This window comes from Pseudochaenichthys georgianus, chromosome 3 (assembly GCF_902827115.2).
Source record: "Pseudochaenichthys georgianus chromosome 3, fPseGeo1.2, whole genome shotgun sequence".
In the NCBI taxonomy this organism is placed as follows: domain Eukaryota; kingdom Metazoa; phylum Chordata; class Actinopteri; order Perciformes; family Channichthyidae; genus Pseudochaenichthys; species Pseudochaenichthys georgianus.
The window spans coordinates 36,541,406-36,563,085 of NC_047505.1; the positions used below are offsets into that span (position 1 = coordinate 36,541,406).

The 21,680-nt window shown below is 43.0% G+C and overlaps 1 protein-coding gene across 2 annotated transcripts in view; it reads left to right on the forward strand.

Moving 5' to 3' along the window:
• The first annotated feature begins 1,411 nt into the window (after nt 1-1,411).
• Nucleotides 1,412-21,680, forward strand: part of nfat5b (nuclear factor of activated T cells 5b) — a 50,805-nt gene continuing 30,536 nt past the window's right edge. For both annotated transcript variants that reach the window (XM_034111590.1, XM_034111598.1), the window contains exon 1: nt 1,412-1,647. In XM_034111590.1, coding sequence (XP_033967481.1) covers nt 1,575-1,647 — 73 coding nt within the window. In that variant the 5' untranslated portion in view covers nt 1,412-1,574. The remainder of the gene's footprint in view (nt 1,648-21,680) is intronic.

Sequence of the window (21,680 nt, forward strand, 5' to 3'; positions counted from 1 at the left end):
ATATTAATGTGTAATATGATCTAGAGATCTGTGAACCATAAACATTACTAAGCACTTGATATGTATTGGAAGGTGCGGTTTAATGACCTTTTACCATTTCAGTCTGTTGCTTCTGTACCTGTGGCACTTAATTGCAATGGAACATGCTGTATGGCCAATTATCATTATCATCCAATATCAACCATTGTTGATGATCTTGTTTGCATGTGATTTTTGATGACCATACACTGTAAATAGAAAAAAGGTCGAATGACCATACAATTCCAGCTCCAACACTATGTGGTAAAGTGCTGGACACTGTGCATAGATTCAAAAAGTGTTGGACATACAACATCGCAGATCAATAATTCAGAAAAATTATATATTTAAATATACATACATTTGATAATATGTGTTGTTGTTGCACAGAACATATCAATCCTGCAAATAAAATAAACCGTTATACAAGTAAGTAAGATGTGAAGTAGAGAAATAAGTTAATGCAGGTGAAGTTAAAATAAAGGAAATAACATGATATATAATTAAAAAGGAAGCAAAGTAAAGAGGTAATCTCATATGGGGTAGATAGAATGCCAATCTTATGACTCTTACATCTAAACAGTGGTGGAAGAAGTACACAGATGTTTTACTTGAGTAAAATGAGCAATACTACATTTTAAAAGTCTTGCATTCAAAATCTTACTTAAGTAAAAGTACAAAAGTATCGGCATCAAAATATACTTAAAATACAAAAATTAAAAGTACTCCCTAGTACTCCCTATGCCCATTTCAGAACTGAAACTGTATATTGACTTAGTGGGTTACCATTCCGATTATTCATGTATTTTTATCACAGCTGGTAAATATATAGCTAATTTGAATAACTTTATATATTGCTGCTGGATATCTTAACCTATGAATATATGCTAACGTTTATTTAATAATGTATTTAGATTGTTTTGTTTTAGCTAATCATCTAAACCTAAAAAGTAACTATTAACAAGTAAAAATAAATGTAATGAAGTAAAAAGTACAATATTGATTTCTAAAATATAGTACAGTAGAAGTATAAAGTAGCATAAACTGAGCATACTCAGGTAAAGTACAAGTAATTAAAAATTGTACTTAAGTACAGTACTTGAGTAAATGTACTTTGTTACTATCCATCACTGCATTTAAAACAGGTAACATAGGGAAATGCATCTAAACATATTCAAATAATAAAAAAATTATTTATTTTAGGAAATAAAATGCTGATTAAATAAGTAATGAGGATTATTAAAATGCATGATGCTTCATCATAGTTATCTTGCACCTATACATAATCCCGACGTGGTTTTTACGTATTGCGTCAGATGTGTGGGTGTAGCTCCCTGTCTACTGACAACAACACGCGTCGTGGGCGGACCTACGGCGGATTCACGAGCGAAGTGACAGCAGAGACGGTCGACCAGCCACAGCGACAGGATCAATTTAGTCACTACAGTTTTCTGAACACAAAGTTGAAGGTTTTTCTGGCAGTCAGAGACAACAATATCGCCCAGCGACGCTATCTGACTTGTGGGTGTCCGGTTTCCTCAATCTGAGGGATTGCAATGCCCTCTGACTTTATCTCCCTTTTCAGCGGGGACCTCGACCTGAATTCTCCCAGATCCTTGTATTCAAAAGGTAAGAACAGCTTTTATATTACTCTCTTCTGGGTTTTAGCTCTAGTGTAAGTGCCCATTTTATTTTATGTGTGTGAATGTGTGTGTAACTTACTTACCTACACTGGTGGTGTTCATGGAGGGGCGTTCAACCCCCTCAGCATTCATCTATAAACTGCCTCCTGCCACATGCCTGCTGATAAAAGTTATGTTTTAACTTTTTGAGCGCCTACAAATATGCATAATGCGTCCTTCAGCTTGTACTCTTGGAGGTTTCTTGGGACAAGGTGAAGGTGTCTTTTTTTTTTTTTTTTATATATAAACTGGAGCCCTCAGCAGCTGCATGCACACCGGTCAGACCAGTTTACTTTTTTTCCGCCAGCTAAAAAGCACTCTATTTTCTGTGGGTTATGTGAATAGGCCATCGGTGCGATACATTCTTCAGTGCATGCTAAATTAGCCAAGAAAGCTGAGTTCTCCTGCTCGTCACATCGTGCCAAACATACCAATATCCCAGGATGCATCACGTGTACGATTTTGACACTCAGGAGACGGGCCGTATTTTATCTGACTTTTACCAGTAGTATTTTAAGACCATAGTAATAAAGGACCTGAGTATTTCTTCGACCAATGTTGATACATACTCTACTACAGAGCAACTTACAATTATTATTAATTAAAAACAGTTATGACACCATATTGCACACCACCAAGAGTTTTGTAAATTATTCAGATAATGCCTAATAACCTTTTACAATACAAAAAGAGAATAGCGTATTTGTATTCTCCTTTCATTAAACGAAGTTGTCGTGTTTTTTCTGACTGTATTTACCTCAAAATGTATACCCTCCCTATATTCACAGATGATGCCTTACCATCAGGGGTTTCATTTGAAAGATAATTCAGATTTTGCCCAATAACCTTGTTGAATATAGATAATTTCCTCTCTTAAGATAAGATATGACAAGTCACTGACATTTTGTAATGCTTTTTTATTTGACATTTAGCAGAATAAAGTCAAGAGGCAGGTTTTTTTAATTTGCTGTCTTTCATCCTGGTTCTGCCACAAATGAACAGCCTGCAGTCTACCTTTCTTCTATTTTGACTTGTTGTCCAATGCTTTCTTCATGATGGACTTGCCTTCCTCCCGGTTGGTTTGCAAAGAAGTTTACCTCTGAGCAATGTCCTCTTTTTTCAGCATCTGCTTAAGTGAGGACTTCTCCTCCTCTGCTCTTTCCAGTACAGCCATCATCTGTGTTCAGATTCTGCAGCTCAATCAGTGTGAGGTTGGAGGCTTTGATTTTCTGAAGTTCCTCCTCCACTATCTCCTCATGCCTTTCTTTAAGTGCCTCACTCGTGCAGAGTTTGGCTTTGAGCTCCTCATGTTCACAGCGGAGAGCCTCTTGTACCTCACTGTGTTTACCAGCCTGCTCCTCCAGGGTTTTCTGGGTCGTAGCTTCTGCCTTCTTCTCATTGCCTGGCCTTATAACTTCCAGGCCGTTGTGCTTTGAGGTCGGAGCCTCTTCACACCAATCTGCATCACAGTTGCTGTTTGGCTGCTGCATCTTTTTTCATTTTCTTTCCTTTACATTATAACAATGGGAAAAGTACAAGACAAAAATGTCTCCGAAGCTTTTTTATACATCTATTTAGTTAGATGAAGAAGTTGTTTTTTGCATGCAGTATCTAGTATCCAGTATCTACATTAACCAAATCAGCGTAGCAGCTGGAGTTTTGAAGCTAAATAAAATGTAATACCTTGTACTGGCCTTGTGACCGAGCTGATGTATGCACAGCGATTTTATTTACTTGACTATGTATTGATTTATTCAGTTTTACTTGTGACTCATCAGAAAGTTGTATTTACCCTTATCATTTCTTGTGCACCACATAATTCAGCTGAAATTCTTTTTTTGTTTTGTTTTGTTATCTAGACCAATAGTTTAGCCATCATTGTTTGATTAATAATCACACTATTGTGTTTTTGTGTCAGCACAGTCGACTCGGCTGTGTGTAAGAGGTAAAGTGAGTTGTACATCTTGCCGACAAAGCCAACTCTCACATTCTTTGAGATTTGGTTGGAAAAAAGTAACCCCTTCATCCATTTAATTCTTAAAATCATTATTACTGTCACACCCAGACACAAAAGGAAGAATTCTCGATTCAAACACAATATAATTGGATTTTTTTGTCAGTTTTCAGAAGCTCCATTGGACAGCCCAACATGATGAGGAATACATATTTTTAGCAATCGGGTAGTTTAGGGAATTCTAAGGAAAAACTGTAACAATGGCACTCAGGACAGGAATGCTGGTCACACTACCTTTTGTGGTGGGTAAAGGACATCGGGTTAATGAACGTTTTAAAATGTCTTCCTACCAGTTTCACATCAAAGGTAAAGATTGTTATGGCTTTCCCATACATTCTATCAATCCTGGTTAACAATTGTAAGACTCTCGAAATAGTTTTGTTTTTTCAAAGTCCGGTCAATCATTAACCCCCTGGCTGCCCTGTGTGTAAACCTGGGCTTAAATAGCACTCTATTAATATTGACTCTGCTGTGTTAAGCAAACTTAGCGGCATGCGCTTAAAAATACTTGATTGCTTTGAAAGCTTGTTGATATCTGATGATGAAAGAAAAGATACTGTAGAGGGAAAACTCTGAAAATAAAGAATCGTGTATTCAGAGTTTATTAATCTGCTGTGGCATTGGGTTATAGTCTGCTTTAAACAAACCTACATATGGACTCTGAACTCAAATCTGTTCTTACAACAAAAAAGTATACATATACTCTCTCTTAGTGACGTTACTTACATTGATAACTGACACATTTAACTGTATTATTTTTACATTACAGTGTCTTCACCTTTTTAAAATCAACCCCAACATCTTTCTGATACTTCAGATTATAACCTTTTCTCAGTTATTCTGTTATCAGCTGTCACAGAGGAAGCGACCTCATGACCAGGCTTTACTTTTATGTTAATTTGCATAATGCACACTTGCCAGCCAGCAAATCAGTTAATAGACACCAATATGAGTCCCATAAGAATGGATCAAATAAGGTCAGATACTATCTGTAGGAGAATCTACTGTTAATCTTCATACTGGCAATAAAGCCTACCTTAAAACTCAGAGGATCGTTAATATTAACTCCTTGGTTGTGGCCCCTCAGGCTCCTCGGGGTGTCCGAATGTTGCAAAGTGTGTGTGCTGTACATTGTTTCAACTGGTGCTCAGGTGCTAAGCCCAGGCGAATAGTCAAATGTCAATAGTCACATTTTTCATCAAGTTTTGAGATGGAGTCTCCAGTCCAGTATGGTAATGTTATCAACATTTGAACAAAGCCTCATACAGCTGAATTCTTGACGCATCTAAAGAAGGACAACATTTTAGTGTGAATATGATACGGATCCTTTCGTGCACTCCACACATAAGGATTTATTATTGTATTTAAGTCTTCTTAGTATAATCCTGCAGTATGTTGTTTGTGAATTTGTGACTGCATAAGTTACAATTAAAAAAAAAACATGTTATTATTTATTGAGTTGAAGGTAAAACATAAATAGTGATACTCGATGTGTATATCTAGTATTCAGGTGTGGGGTAAGGTGCTGATAGATTGAATGTGCGTGTGTTTATGATGCAAATAACTCACAACTTACTTAACTTCTTCTAAATCTCTTTGATGAATCATTAACACTCGACAAACATCAGAAAAAAGACTAATCAGGCTCTGGCCATAATATCACCTCCTCTGGTATTTACTGCACACTTGTGACTTTGTTTTGGCCGCGGCAAATCAATACATGAGTAGTTTTACCTGTTGAAGCTGTACCACTAAAGTGTCAATTGTATGTTAATTGGGACATTTACTCAAAAGCATTGCATTATTTACCAAATTCTTACATCTTTAGTTCTTTCATTTGTTAATAAAATAATAATAATAAAATGTCATGTAGATACGCTCCAACAAATGTTGCCGTGGTAAAAGTATAACATAAACATATTACCCCAAATCATTCATTATAATAAAAAATATCAACATAGTGTAAAATAAATTGTTAAATATTCTGGGAAAACACCACACATTTTAGAGTTGATTTCAAAGCCAAAAAGATGTGGCTTGTTATATTTGATGATATCTTGATACTCGTACTGCTATTTTTGTGCTATTATTAATACATTTTTCTTCTAAATGCATTGACGTTTTTTGCTTTACCAGAAGAGACTTATCATCCTTGGACAACATGAGTGGGACAGTGTTTTTCGTACACTATCACCTATATTCTACACTTTGATTGATTTTATTATCTGCAATGAAGTTATCAGCAAACCCATAAAACCTCTTAAATACTACTAGTGCGTGGCCCAGTTTATCGCCTTCACCAAACAAACTATTTTCCTGAGAAGTGCAGATAAACTGTTCCTGCTTGGCCTGTTTTAGGTTAGCAGGTCCACTGTGCTCTTGAAATATAAGCAGATCTTTGCTTACCCTGAAGCAGCCAGAAACACATATCAGCTGTTCAGAGGTATCACTTAGAACAACTTCAAAGTGAAACAAGTTTCCACGGTCTCTGTTCTCATGTTGCTGTTTTAGGAATAACTTATAGTTCAGTTTTGGATTTCTGTTCATTAACCTGCAGATGATGTTGTTGTACAGGCCAAATTAAATAGAAAATATGATTTTTATAAGATGTATCTGGTTATTCTGAGTGGCCTGTCAGTTGAAAGGGGGAGTGCAAGAGACCATGATAGATGATTTCTTACACTCTCATGTGAAAAGCCCAAAACACCTGCGAATTCTAACATCCAGCCCTTGTGTTTCACTCCAGAGCAAGATTATTCTGAACTGAGACATTAATTATTGAAGGTGGTGAGTCTTGGCCGGCAGGAGTCTTTCCATTGGCAGATGAAGAGCAGCAGTTAGTGGGTCAGCAGCTTGTAAATGGACTATACACACCGGGTTACAACATGCCAGCTTATTTGGCTCAGAAGCAGGGAAAGGTGGCACCTTAAGTGTGACCTTTTAAACTCTAATGTATTATAATTCTTCTTAGGAAAACAAATATGTTTCTATACTAAAAGCTAAGCAAATGTACTATCACTTCTATACCTGCCTATAGGAAGCCACAACTATGACGAAGACATTTTGTACCATAACAAAAAAATTAATAAAATAAAAATGTTTTAAAAACATGTTTAATTGATAAGATTTGTTCTGTTTTAAACATAGTCAGATAACATGTTTGTCACAGTATGGTGCTTCATCCTGACATTCCAGAAACAAGGAGACCAGCATCATGTAATCCAATACACAAGCTTTACAATATGCCCTCCCTTTGTGAAGCTTATCATATTCAGTTTTTGTTGATACTGTGCCAGAGAGCTTTAGAGAGATTTTATTTAACTCTTTTCGAAGGCTGAATGTTGTGGTTGTGTATTGTTTTGAATGTACTAAAATATGCTTCATTTCATTTAATCGTTTATTTGAACCGAGACAGTGCACATTGATGAACACTTTAAAACAAAAATAATGCTTACAAGTGCAAATGAGCCGGATTTTAGCTTTGAGCTAATTTCCATCCGTAGTCCCGTCACATACAACATATAAGAACATGACATTTATATACATAGCAAAAATAAATACATGATATGCAGGAAGAGAATGAGCAGCATACAAGCAGTTACTGCATGGCAGTACAATGTAGCAGCTATGATATATAAAGTGCAGGAGAAGATAAAAGAGCTACATAAAGTGCAATCGGAGATACCCCTGTGTTAAAGTGCACGTCTGGTTGTTTCTCAACCATTCTTTAAGTTGTCCTTTAAAACTATTGAGAGTGGTACAATCCCATATCTCAGTTGGGAGGCTGTGAAAAAAACACATACTTTTAAAAGACTTACAATTGTCAAAACTCAAGAAATGGTGTTTTTCAAGGATGGTACAGTGGTGGTATGAATTTGGCTTTCTGTCAAACACCTTGATAGCTCTCTTGTGGCACAAGCAAATGACCAGTTTGTAAAACAGTATTCAATGTGGGATATAATCATACAGTGAAGGTATGACTTTGCAGCATTAACAGTTAAGAAAGGTCTAATTTGTTTAAAATGTTGCAAGTTGAATTTAATGATATTGGATACTTTCTTAATGTTCTTAAAAGTCAAGTTTGAGTCCATTATGACTCCAAGATACTTGAAGTGGGGGACTAGTTCTAATATTTGGAACCGATATACATTTGCAGTAAAATCAGAAAAGTGTCAAAATGTAGAATAACACAAACTCCAACACAACTTATTTGTAATGCATTTAAGCATATATTATGTTTAATGCACTTTTAAACATCTTACAACTGGTTTCCTCTCTGTGCCCTTTTTAGTGCAGCCATCTGCTATGAGTTAGAGAGAGACAGAGAGTTAAAAGTGGGGCTGCAGGCTGACATGCTTAACTAACAATAATGCTTAATTTATTATATCAAAACGATGCCTGTCTATCTAGCATAAAATCCCAATAAGCTGCTAGCAACTGTAAAACACTAGTGCTAGCTAATATTTGCAAAATATTAAAAGTGAGGCTATTACAGTAGACCTGTGGTTCTCAAACTTTTTCTGTCAGGCCCCCCCTTTGGAGAAAAAAAAAAGTCGGACCCCCCCAACACAAGTCAGGCTCAGTGGCGGCGCCAGATATTTCTTTTGGGGTGCTGTGGGGTAGCTTGACGTTTCATAGAGGGTGCTCAAACATTTAGGGTTTCCCATTAATGTACCGGTCGCTACAGTGGAATTTTCTACTGCAACACTCCCCACGCATATACACAGTGTACCCGCGACTGTTACAATGAAGGCTCGATAATCAGCTCACGGCATATAGGTGTAAGCAGGGGTAAAGTGCTATTTTTATAGGTGGTGTGTGGACCTTACATAGGGGGGGCCGGGGGCAAGCTCCCCCGGGAAGATTTTTAAATATTGAAGTTAAATCAATCTGGTGCACTTTGAGAGCAAAATGAAGAGATCTATGGATACATCTCTCAACACCCATTTGAAACAGAACTGGAAACAGATTTACTATTTCTTTATGGATATTTTACAAATCACTCCCCTTTTAAACTTTAATTATTTTTTTACTGTCATATAGTATTTCATACCTGTTTTTCATTTATTCTCTTATTTTTTTATAACTATAATGATCATATAAACATGTGCCTCGGAAATAATTGTTTACATTAATGGTGACCAAAACGTTTGAGACCCACTGAGATAACACTGAGAGAGTCCTTTAGCTCACTGAGTCTCTCAGTCTGACAGGAGAGGACTCTCCTCCACTTTGTTGTTGAAAAAACGATAGGTTACTTACGTAACCCCAGTTTTCAGAGTAACATGAAGTGAGATGTCTCACTATGGAATGCGCCTCATCGCGGAGCAAACAGAAGCATCAATCTCATTACGCCAATCCTGATTGGCTGGTGATCTTGACGTCAACGTCAGGGGAAATCACCCCCTTTAAGTAGCCTGCGCCACGACGCATGCGTCATTCAAAATAAGCACCTCTTCTCGCTTCACCATAGCAAGGAGGGCCGTCTGGTGAGACATCTCACTTCATGTTACTCTGAGAACTGGGGTTACGTAAGTAACCTATAGTTCTCATTCATAACACTCCGTTCGATGTCTCACTATGGGATATTGTAGCTCCCGTATTGCCAGACGAGCTTATCTCGAAGATCACCGATCAACCAGAATTTAACAGGTGGAGTCCCGACTCAACAAGGTGCCCAGCACTGCTCGGGCCACGCTTGGAGCGGAGACGTCTAGCCTGAAAAAGCGGATAAAAGTGAGCGGCGAGGACCAGCTCGCCGCTGCACAGATGTCTTGGATGGAAACACCCTTGAACAAAGCCCAGGATGTAGCCAGGCCCCGAGTCGAGTGAGCCCGCAGACCCGAAGGTGCTTGCAGATTCTGACTCGTATAGGCCAAAGCAATCGCCTCCACGATCCAGTGGGATAGTCGTTGCTTAGTAACAGGCTTACCCTTGTGAGGTTTAGCCCAGGACACGAAGAGTTGGTCATTAAGACGAAGCTCTATTGATCTGTCCATATATGTGTGTAAAGCCCGGACTGGACACAACAGATCCTGCTGCTGCTCCCCGGAGGAAACCAGCTGCGGAGGAAATGCCTCAATGTCAATTGGGGTACACGAACCAACCACCTTTGGTGTAAAGGCAGGGTTGGGTTTCAACAACACTCTTGTTTGCCCTGGGGCGAACTGAGTGCATGAGGGATGTACAGACAGTGCATGGATATCGCTGACCCGCTTGGCGGATGCCAGGGCCAGTAACAGCACGTCTTGAGTGACAGATGTTTCATGTCAGCTCCTTCCAGGGGTTCAAATGGGGTCATTTTGAGCCCATTTAAAACCACTGCCAGGTCCCATAAAGGCACCAGCGACCTGGAGACAGGGAGGAGCCTGCGAGTTCCCTTCATAAAACGGCAAACCAAAGGATGTTGGCTAGCCGTCTTACCCTCAAAGCCCACATGGCATGCAGCAATAGCAGCCAGCCTTGATCGTGGAGAAAGCTCTGTGTTTTTTGATCAAGTCCTGTAGAAATGATAAAATCACCCGACAGGACATTGAAAAGAGATGTGCCCTTCTTGAAGGCACCACTCCTCAAACACCCTCCACTTACAGTCGTAAAGAGACCTGGTGGAGGAAGCTCTCGCACTCTGAATAGTGTTTATCACCTTTTGAGGGAGTCCCACTGTATTCAGATTGTACCACTCACGGGTCAGGCCCATAGTGCCCTGCGCTCTGGGCGTGGGTAAAGGATCGCCCTCCCCGCCTGTCCCTGCGAGGTGGGGGCTGCCATGACTGCCCGCACAACAGCTGATATATCCCCGCCAGCCCGTACATTGCGGGCTAGGGTGGAAACATCAGAGTAAGTGTGTGGCGTTGCTCCTTCACTCTGGCCAGAGTTGGGGGTAACAGAGCCAGGGGTGGGAACGCGTACAGAGGACCCGGAGGTCAATCGTGTACGAGTGCGTCCCCGCCTAACAGTGCGTTTAAATCGTGCATTAAAGAGAACAGCTGTCATTGAGCATTTTCTCCTCTTGCGAACAGACTTAACGCGGCTCCGCCGTAACGCACCCACAGCGGACTCCCAATCCTTGGATGTGGAGTCCAGTCTGCATAGAGTGGTGCACCTCTGGACATTAGTTCTGTCCCGAGGTGCATCACTCTCGGTACCTGTGTCGTTCTCAGAGAGAGGAGACGTCTGCCGCTCCAAGGGATCAGTTTGTGTCCCAGTGTGTGTGACTGGAGACAACGCAACCTCCCCTGGCAGTTCATACACGATATCGTGTTGTCTGTCCTCACGAGGACATGGTGTCCTCTGAGAGAAGGCAGGAAGCGTTTTTGGGTGGGGAACACCGCTAAAAGCTCCGGGTAGTTTACGTGTGCCCGCTGGAAGTCTCTGCTCTAGGGACCTCTCACCGGGCGACCTTCGTAAGTCCCCTGTCAGCCCGTCTGACCTGCGTCCGTGGTGACCACCTTCCGTGAAAGGACGGCACCCATAGGCGCGTCCCGCACTAGAAAAGTCGGGTGTAGTGCCACTACGCATTACATAATAACCAAACTCTCCGTACGCCGTGGCGTTCAGGGTTTAGTTTTATTATGAGACCCATGTTGAGCGGGTGCTTTACGAGGACATTTTCCTCCGTAATCTGACCCCGCTCGGTGGGCTTTATAGATAAAAACCCTTCTTTCTAGGAGAGAGAGAACCTCTCTCTCCAGAATATGGGTTGACTCTCTCTGGGTTTGTGAAAACAGATAAATTATAACTGTTTTGAGAAGCCCAGGCAGATGTCGTGAGTATCTCCTGCTGTATGCTCCTTAGAGCCAGCTGGGATGTCACGCTTACGGCTCCGGCTGGCACTGCGCATGCGCGTGACGGAGGTACCTTTACAGCTCCAGCCGGCACTGCGCATGCGTGTGACGGTGGTGCCTTCACGGCTCCAGTCGGCACTGCGCCTTCGCTTGCCGGTGGTGCCCTTAAAGCTCCAACCGGCACTGCACATGCGCGTGGCGGTGGTGCCTTCACAGACCCGTTTATTATCCGCCTTTTGAGAGAGGCCGTAGCTGCTCTCAGAAGGGGATTTATAGTTAACGGACTGTTTATTGTCTTTCTTTTCATTTTTTTTTGAGCTGCGCCCTTGGCCGGAGCCTGGATGCGTCAGCGGAAAATGGTTTATTTAAACAAGAAAGATGTGACATGTGTTTTATGCGGACTTGAGGATGACGTTGAGGCATCTCTCGAGGCGGCGGGGACACATTTAGAGCTCTGTCACGGAGGGGAGAAGGAGGGGCTGTCAGGCCGCTCGCTTCTTCTTCCTCGACTGCTGGCCGAAATTCTGGGTTGGCTGCGCCTGGGCTGCAGCCGGAACCGGAGATTTTCTAGGCCAACTCGCCCTCATCTCCTGCCTGGGTTGGGGACTCGGGGCGGGCTGCAACCTCTGCTGTCCTGGTACTTTGAACCTAGCAGAGTTCGGTGCAGCTTGGGCGAAGGGCCGCTGTTGCGAAGGCAGCGGCTGGACCCTTCGAGGGAGACAGAGGAGGAGGGCCTCGTCTTCCTTCTTTTTCGACTCGCACTTCCTCTGCATGGAAGCGAGAGCGGAGCCGAAAATCCCCTCGGGAACGATGGGCATATCAAGCACATCTTCCTTTTCCCGGTCTGGGAGGTTGGTGAGGTTGAGCCATCTAGCTCTTTCCTGCACCACCATGATCCCCATTACCTTGCCCGTGGCCTGGACGGCGCAGCGATGGACACGGAGACAAATGTCTGTGACCGCGGCTATCTCGTCCAGAGTGGCCGGTCCAGGATTGCTCGACATATCCTCACAGAGCTCCGCTTGGTACGCGGTTAGCATCGAGGAAACGTTCAGAGCCCTGGCGGACAATGCTGCGGCTCTGTAGGCCCGTTCAGTCATGGTCGACTGGAATCGGTCCGTTTTTGCTGGCAGCGTGGGGTTCCTGCTTGGTGGCTGGCCCATCCTCGGTAGGAGGTGGGCTGCCACCAGCGGTTCCATAGGCGGTATGCGGAGCAGGCCGAGCCTCTCATACTGTCACAGTCAAGGGAGTAGGCACCCTGGATTAGGGCCTTGTTGCTAAAGGGCCGGTCTCTCCACGAGACCGACACCTCATCCAACATCTCCGGGAAGACCGGAAGGAGTTGCCTCTTCGTCCTCGTTGTTTGGGAAAAAGTGTCCCCTCGTAACGGGACCTGGAGGTCTCCTTGGCCATTTCGGGCCACGGGATGTCTAGCCTGGACGCGGTGTGCTGACACACGGCCTGCAGGTCCATGCTTAGACAGGGCGAAGCTGGTGTGCTATCGCCCGGGAGAGCAGCCATCGCTCCCGGCTTTGCAGCCTGAGCCGATGACATGAAGATGTCGTCTTCCTGCTCATCCGAGTCAGACAGGAGGAACTCAGAGGTATCCTCTTCGTCCTCCATGTAGTCTAACTCTAGGACATCTTCCGCGGGTGAAACCATGGTGAGGTCCAGCCGGGAGCCCCAGCTTGGTATAGCGTGAGGCCCCGTTCCCGCGTCTCTTGCCGCCACCGGGTCTCGGCCTGATATGGTGGGATTCCGGTTCTGCGGGTGCCGCTGTCGATGAGCCCCAGACCGACCCAGTGAGGGGCTCCATCTCTGCGGCGGACGCCCCCGTGTCTTGATTGCCGGTCGGCAGATCAGTGGACATAAGGGAGTCCCGTCCCGACAGGCTAGCTTGTTGTGCTAACCTTCGGCGGAGGCTCTTCATTGTGAAGCGGGCACAATGCCCGCACGAGCCGGGGTTGTCAATGGCCTCCTGGGCGTGTTCCAGCCCGAGGCAGGACGAACAGATCTGGTGTGAGTCTGTGCCTGACACTTTCAACCCGCAGCCGCAGCGCCGAGCCTCCGAGTTCCTGACTCCTCTGGTGTGAGGGAGAGAGGCGTCCATCTCGTTCGCCGTGAGGCGTGGAGAGGGCCCGCTCGTAACAGGTACGTCGAGAAAAAAGTGTTACCAATCTGTCTTTAATCCGGGGAAAAAAGGACCGTGTGGGTCTTTTTTCTCAAAGGATATTACCTGGTGTGGTAATATTCCTGTAATCCTTTTCTCCTCCGTGAGAAGAGAAAAGAAAAAAAAACGTCCTCGCTACCGTGGTGTCGGCAGTGAGGGAAAAAACACAAGCTAGCAACGGGTGTGTTGCTAACTTGAAAGTCAAAACATTACCTTAACTCCAGAGGAAGAACGGCGAGGTTGACTATAATACCAACTGGTGTGTTAGTACCATACTCTTCTGCGAGGCAGAATAGGGTAGCCGGCTAACGCCCGTCGACCGAAAATTAGCTTTGGTTCAGTCTGTGGACTGTTAAGCTAGCCCGGCTACTATTAGAGATGTGCTCTGAAGCGAGAAGAGGTGTTTGAATGACGCATGCGTCGTGGCGCAGGCTACTTATAGGGGGTGATTTCCCCTGACGTTGACGTCAAGATCACCAGCCAATCAGGATTGGCATAATGAGATTGATGCTTCTGTTTGCTCCGCGATGAGGCGCATCCCATAGTGAGACATCAAACGGAGTGTTATGAATGAGAACTCCTTACAGTATACCCGTTAGCATAGCTCGCTAGCACCAGAAGCTAACAACTACGATCTCCGGTACCGGTGCGCTCTCTTTCTCGCTCGCGCACGCACACAAAATGGCTCGTTCCACACACACACACAGAGCCGAGCTTTAATGAAGCACAGAGACCCAGACGTAATAGTACTGTACTGTATCATATTATTTTCAATCAATAATTTTTCAAAATATGATTTTTTTTTTTTTAAATAACCATTTCCCCCCCTGGTCATGCCTCACTTCTAATATTTTGCTAAACATTTGCTAGATACATGTTGGCTAGCTAATGAGCTTCACATATCAACCTGAAAAACTGCGAGGCTCCACTCACAGCCCCCCACCACCCTCCGCACCACAGCTACTCCGCTGTGAGACGCTGCACACACCCCAGAGTTCCCATTAGAATATTTTTTCGCCGGTCAACATGTCCGTTAAAGTTTAAATCTTCCGGACAACATTTGAAAATTGCCGGTCAAAGGTCTTCTTTGTTATTTATTGAGCTTTAAAACAAATTGATATGATTCGATATTAAACAAACTAATTATAGTTTTTCCTATCCTGGCTCCAAAATGGTGGAATGAGCTCCCCATTGACATCAGGACAGCAGAAAGCTTACACACCTTCCGGCGCAGACTGAAAACTCATCTCTTTCGACTCCACCTCGAGCGATAGCGATTACTAACAAAGAACTGCTAACAGAGCACTTATATACTAATAAAGAACTGGCTTATCTATAGCCAGTTGAGTAGCACTTGAAATGCTTGGCTCTATGAAACCTGATGTATTTATATGATTCTGTTTTCTTCAAGGTTGTGTCTTCCTGGTCGAATGTACTTATTGTAAGTCACTTTGGATAAAAGCGTCAGCTAAATGCAATGTAATGTAATGTAATAGTAGATTAACTATTCAAAAGTGTACAGTAATTTACAATAACACGGGAATAATAAACGGAGCGCTCTCTCCTTCTCCTGACAGCCCGTCAGTATCATGCAGCTCGCGGAACAGTGATGAGTGACCCGACAGTAAAACTAAACATATCTATAACTAGTTTAGGTAGTTTGAGAGGTAATTAAAATAGCTACGTGTGTTATTCTAACCTGAAGTGTGTGTTTTGTTCCGCTCACCGCTGCATGTGATCATGCAGAGCTGCGTGTCGACTCGTCAGCAGCAGCTGATCTCTCTCTCCCGTCTGAAGTATTAAAATAACGTGTTATAGCAGAAAGTTTAATCCAGCGTATTTCTGGTATATTCCTTTTTATGTCACCTGATATATAAGAAGTGTGTTGAATTATGTTATCACTAATATATGTGTGTTAAACTTGAATGGACGAGTCAATTTTTTCCTCTTAAATATAGAGAGGTTTTTTATATTAATATCCCTATAATGATGTCCCATTTGAAGTAGAAGTAGATTAGCGCAAATGGTCTTTTCTTCCACTTTTTTTGTTCTAATCAAAAGGTGTTTTTTGGCTATTTGTGAGTAGGTAAGGTACAGTACAACCTGTGATTTCTGCCTTGAGTAAAATGATTACCCGTTGATGAGTATTTTTCAGAAAGTCAGTAGAAGAGGCCCATGAGTCTCTTTGCTAATTATCAATGGTCTTTGCAAATTAACAGCAGATGTACCCATGTTAAGTGAATTGGTAAGAGATCAGAGGAACTCCAAGGGAGGGGCTTCCTCAGACATAATACAGTTAGGGTCTTGTTAATGGTTAATGGTTCATATCCAGCATGCATTAGCTAAGAAACGATAACAATTTTGGTGCGTAAGCTGCATAGGGGAAAATGTATGTGCGCTTATGTGCAGATGTTAGTTAATTGGATAATTCATATCCTGCAAGACTCCTAAAGAGGCCATGAGAGGATTTGTGTTATTGAGTCACACAGTTAAAGAGACAATGATCGTTCTGAATTATCAATAGATGTATTCATGTTATTGTGAGCGGACTTCGGGGTGGAAGGAAGTGTGTGTGTGTGTGTGTGTGTGTGTGTGTGTGTGTGTGTGTGTGTGTGTGTGTGTGTGTGTGTGTGTGTGTGTGTGTGTGTGTGTGTGTGTGTGTGTGTGTGTGTGTGTGTGTGTGTGTGTGTGTGTGTGTGTGTGTGTGTGTGTGTGTGTGTGTGTGTGTGTGTGTGTGTGTGTGTGTGTGTGTGTGTGTGTGTGTGTGTGTGTGTGTGTGTGTGTGTGTGTGTGTGTGTGTGTGTGTGTGTGTGTGTGTGTGTGTGTGTGTGTGTGTGTGTGTGTGTGTGTGTGATCCCAGCTATACATTGGTCATCTGTTAACATCTCCTTGTAAGAAAATGGGGCGGAGTCAACAACTGCTGACTCATTGCCTAGGGTCCTGCCCAGAAGTGAAACTGGCCAATGGAGAACTACCAGCTCACGGTCTAGGGCTCGCCCAGAAGTGAAATCGCCAATGACAAATAGCTAGGGAGGAGTAACCGACACAACTCCTCCCCACTTGTGTGTATAAATATTATGATATTCTCATGCTCGGCGCTCTTTTCCTGACTGACTGTCGTGGTACGTATATCACACGGTGGAAGGAATTGAGCCCGGAGCACTCTGTATTGTGTATTGTTGATTTTACCATTAAAACAGATTATTGTTTAACCTTTATTCTGGTGCTTTGAGTTCCTTCTTTTATAAATTGACCAGCTCATCAGTCATCAAGGGACGGCGCGGAGCAGAGGTGAACCTTCCACCACCGCCATTGGGTGGTGCTCCAACAGATAAAATGGACTTTTATTAATCCCTCGTGGGGAAATTGTTTCTCTGCATTTGACCCATCCTAGTGTTAGGAGCAGTGTGCTGCCATTTTGAACGGCGCCCGGGGAGCAGTGTGGGGAACGGTGCCTTGCTCAGGGACACCTCGGTAGCACTTGGTCTTGCCGGGACTTGAACTGGTGACCTTCCAGTTGCCAAGCCAAGTCCCTATCGACTTCGCCACCACCGCCCCCAGATTAGACTTTACTCGCGTTTATCTCCATATCGATCAGATCTAGCTAGTTCTAGCTAATGATATGACTACCTGCTTATTAAAAGACACCTAAACAAAAAGTGTCGCTATGCAACTGGATGAGGCCACAAAGTATAGAGCAGCATTATGCATTTGTTTACATGTCCACCGGAACCCCGAGGCATTACCAACAGATCAACGCACAATCAACCCATACAGGACATCTCTTTCTCCATATTAAGTGTTAGACATTAGAATTGACTATTCTTGTCTGTCACATACTCTTTTGTCTGTCACATAAGTGACGCAAGTTGCGCAACTGATGCGGTATTGCGCTAAACGGAAATTATTTGGACCGGACACTTTGACCGGAGAGATTTAGATTTGCCGGTCTTCAGCATATTTTACCGGTCATAGTCCGGTAATTACCGGCTAACAGGAACTCTGACTCTGAAACTGATAGAATTGGATCATAAGATCGTGGTGTTTTTGCAACTTCAGCATAGGGGATTGGGATGTTTATTGAACTTCGGCTTTCAACTGATTTACCTTCGAAACACATGTATGGCTCTGCCGCTCAGCGCTGCTGCTTGCCTCTGTCTGTGTCTGCATTCTTCGCACCTGCCTGTAATCTGAGAAGGTCCCGCCTCTCTGGCTGGCTCCCGCCCGGAAAGTCTTCAGTGTTGATTGACACTTCAGTAATAGCCTATCGTGTACAGAGAGCGGTGACTGCAGCCAGAGAAACGGCCGCATTAGAGCCAAAGTTTTATCGGCAATTTGATAAAAAAAAACGATAATCGGTCAAATGCGGAATATCAACCCCTAGTCTCAGGGCATCTTAATATTTAAGAACCTATTAATGTGTTATACCAGATTAACGGGAAGAATCTCAGCTAACTGACGATACAAACCATTCTTACCAAAACAAAACACAAGTCTCATAAGAAGCATCTAAATGACCCCTGAGCGAAAAATGTCTCACCGTAGCTGTCAATCTGATCAAAAGACTTGTTCAATGGCATTAAAATGAGAAAAAACGCAGCTGAATCGGTTAATCCATAGGTTGATAATGTTTCTGTGGAATAATTTTTTTTTTATTTATAATCCATAATTCCATTTGTATGTAAAAATCGGAGAGTAAAAGTTAGCTGCTAATGGTAGCCACCAGAGTTATCGCAGCTTCCGGTTTTGGCTATGCGTCAGTCTCACACACACACATTACCAAATAAGGAGTATGTGGGAGTTCCCCTCGATTCCATTGGCTCTGACGGTTAGAAATAGATGTCAATCAGCAAAATCGAGCAAAAGGGACCAGAGATAGGTCAAATCCACCCAAATGACCCCAGAAGTGTTGTTTTTTTGCTAAATCTCTCTAAAAAGGTCAAATTTCACTTTTTTTGCATCAATCTTGATACAGGGTACTTATTATATGTGGTAGTTTGGATTCCTAAAGCTTTTAGTCTACCATCCCATCATTCAAGGGTGGTTTTCACTCTAAGTAATTTTTTTTTTTTGGACGGACACAATAATTTACATTTTTGTTACTGTGTTCAATCTGAATTTACTTTAAAATAAAAACATCTATATTGACACTTCTACATCCAACTCACAGGTGTAACCTTGCTTTGAGAAAAAAAAATATTAATGTAACCCTTTTAAAAGGGAAGATATGGTCATTTGTTCTGGGAATGTCATTTTCGAGCCTGAGACCTGAAAAACAGGCTCGGGCTTAACAGGTTTATAGTTGGTCTCTAGATTTCATTAAATTCCTGCACTGTAGTCAGCCAGAGAAGATGATGTTCCTTCCTGTCCCAAAGGCACCCTCTCCTTGAGAAGGAAGACATTGTATAATTAATTTGAGATATAAACAGATCACTGTTTTCACCAATATCTTCAGGAAGTTGTATGTTTTAACTATTCTGTCAGCTTTGTTAGTAAATACTAAATCTATCATAGTCTTGGAAGGTTGATCCATTAGTTGTATTAAGTTGTTTTTATCCGTGATCCATTTTAAGTTCTTTCTATTTTGTTTGTCATTCCAGTTTATGTTAAAGTCTATATAATTAGCTCTTTGTTGGAGTCACAGGAATTCAGCATGAGTTTTACCTGGTCATAGAAATCCACCTTAGCGGTGGGTGGTCGATATAGGCAAATCATGGTGAGGGACATTTCCTCAGATAGTGTGATTTCCACACCAACACAATCAAAATCAACATTAGCTGGAAGAGCAATCTCCCTACAAGTAATGGTATTCCTCACATAAAGCAACACACCCCCTCCTTTTCCCTTCAGTCTGTCCTTCCTAAACACATTATATCCTGACATAGATACAATAGAAGATGGTGACTGTTTTAGCCAGGGGCATCGCCTGGACCTGAAAACATTCGGGGCTTAGCCCACAGTGGCGTCGGCCGCGGCGCTACAGTGGAATTTTCTACTGCAACACTCCCCATACTCACACGCACACACAGTACACACTGTTACTGTTACAATGAAGGCTCGATAATCAGCTCACGGCATATAGGCAGGGGTAAAGTGCTATTTTTTATGAGTGGGGGGCGGACCTCACCTCCTCTAGGGGGGTCCGTGGGCATGCTCCCCCGGGAAGATTTTTTTTAAATATTGAAGTTAAAAGCATCAATCTGGTGCACTTTGAGAGCAACATTAAGAGATCTATGGATACATCTCTCAACATCCATATGAAACAGAACTGTAAACAGATTTTCTTTTTCTTTATGGATATTATACAAATCACTCCCCTTTTAAACTCTATTCTTGTTTTACTGCCATATAGACTATAATGGTCATATGAAGGTGAGCCGCGGAAATAATCTTTTGAATAATTTGTTACCAAACCGTTTGAGAACCACTGAGATAACGGCGCATTCACAACAGCCTTTAGTCTGGCTGAATCTAACCCTGGTGCGTTTAGCCGCTTGTTGCGGTTCATTTGGATCGGTGTGAAAGCAGTCAGAGACCTCTGAAGTGAACTAAACAACCGGACTCTGGCCCGCTAAAATAGGTGGTTTCGGAACGCTTGCTTGCGAACTCTGGAGCGGTTCATTGCTGGTGTGAACGCAGTCCGCACCAAAACATAGGAAGCGTAGTATTTACGTGTCACAAGAACGCGGATGTCTTCAAAAATCTTTAGCGAAAGAGTCATTCAAGACATCCGCGGTTGTTAATTTAAAGAGTGAAGCAGAATTAAGTGTTGAACAGTGTCGTGTAAAGTAAAAATGCTCCGTCAACTACATACAAGTAAGAACACCTGTCTTGAAACGCCCCTCCTTACTGCAGAACATCTCATTATGTTATAATGTTTTTTAACAGACGTTGTCTGATTATATAATCATCCGCGCGGGCCGCTAGTGTCTGTTGATCTCCAGATTAACAGCAGCATGAGAATAACCTGCCGAAAGTGTCGATGCTCCATGGCGGAGGCTCTGGTAGAAATTGCTGGGATTTGCGTTTTTACCCCCTTAATGTCTCATCCAATTGTTGAACAGCATTTCCATGCACATGACTTGTGTTTAAAGTTTAGAGTCCGTTTGAGTTTTGCCTGTGTGAACGCAAACCGAACCTTCTGAAAAATGAAACGATGTAACAAACTGTCGTCTGGTGCGCAATGTATTATATTATTGAGGGAGAATTGTCCGGGGCTAAAGCCCCGAATGCCCAGGCCAGGCGACGCCACTGGTTTTAAGATTCAGATATTCCCAAACAGTCAATATTGGACTCAAGGAGGAGATGTTCTAACTGTTCATGTTTGTTGCAGATGCTGCGGAAATTGTCCACTGACTAGTCCCTTCGGCTTGCACCGAGGATCCCACACTATTTTTGCTTGATTCACTGTTTGAAACATTTTTGTGTAACAGTGTTTTTTAAATATCGGATTTCTAGGCTTTACCTCGGTGCCGTTGTTGATAGTGGAGCAGACAGAGCTCGCTGTTGGTTTGTGGTTCTCTGTTGCTAGGCCGCTAGCCATCGGCGCGGACCCACAGTCCCTCGGCAGAGCTAGCTGTTCAGCTAGCCCGCCTCGTCTGAAGCCAGCCGGCGACGCGTGGATCTCCGCCGCTACGCCTCCAGCCCTCGGTGCGGGCCCCCAGTCCTCTGATGGTGTGGAGATGGACCCTGCTGCTAGGCCAGTAGCCGTCAGCGCGAGACCACAGAGACCTGTCCGAAGCCAGACGGCGACGTGCAAATCTTCGCTGCTGGGCCGCCAGCCCTCGGCGCGGACCTGCAGCTCTCCGGTAGGGCTACTCTATTATGGCAAAAATCATAATCTCGATTATTTGGGTCAATAATTGATATCACGATTATTAAAAACGATTATCCATTTACTTTGAAAACATCAATTTATTGAAAAAAAAAAAGGAACAGTATCTTTTTAACAGTTGATTACCCTGAAGTTTAAGTATAATTCAACTGAAAAACCAATACAAAAAAAATAGATG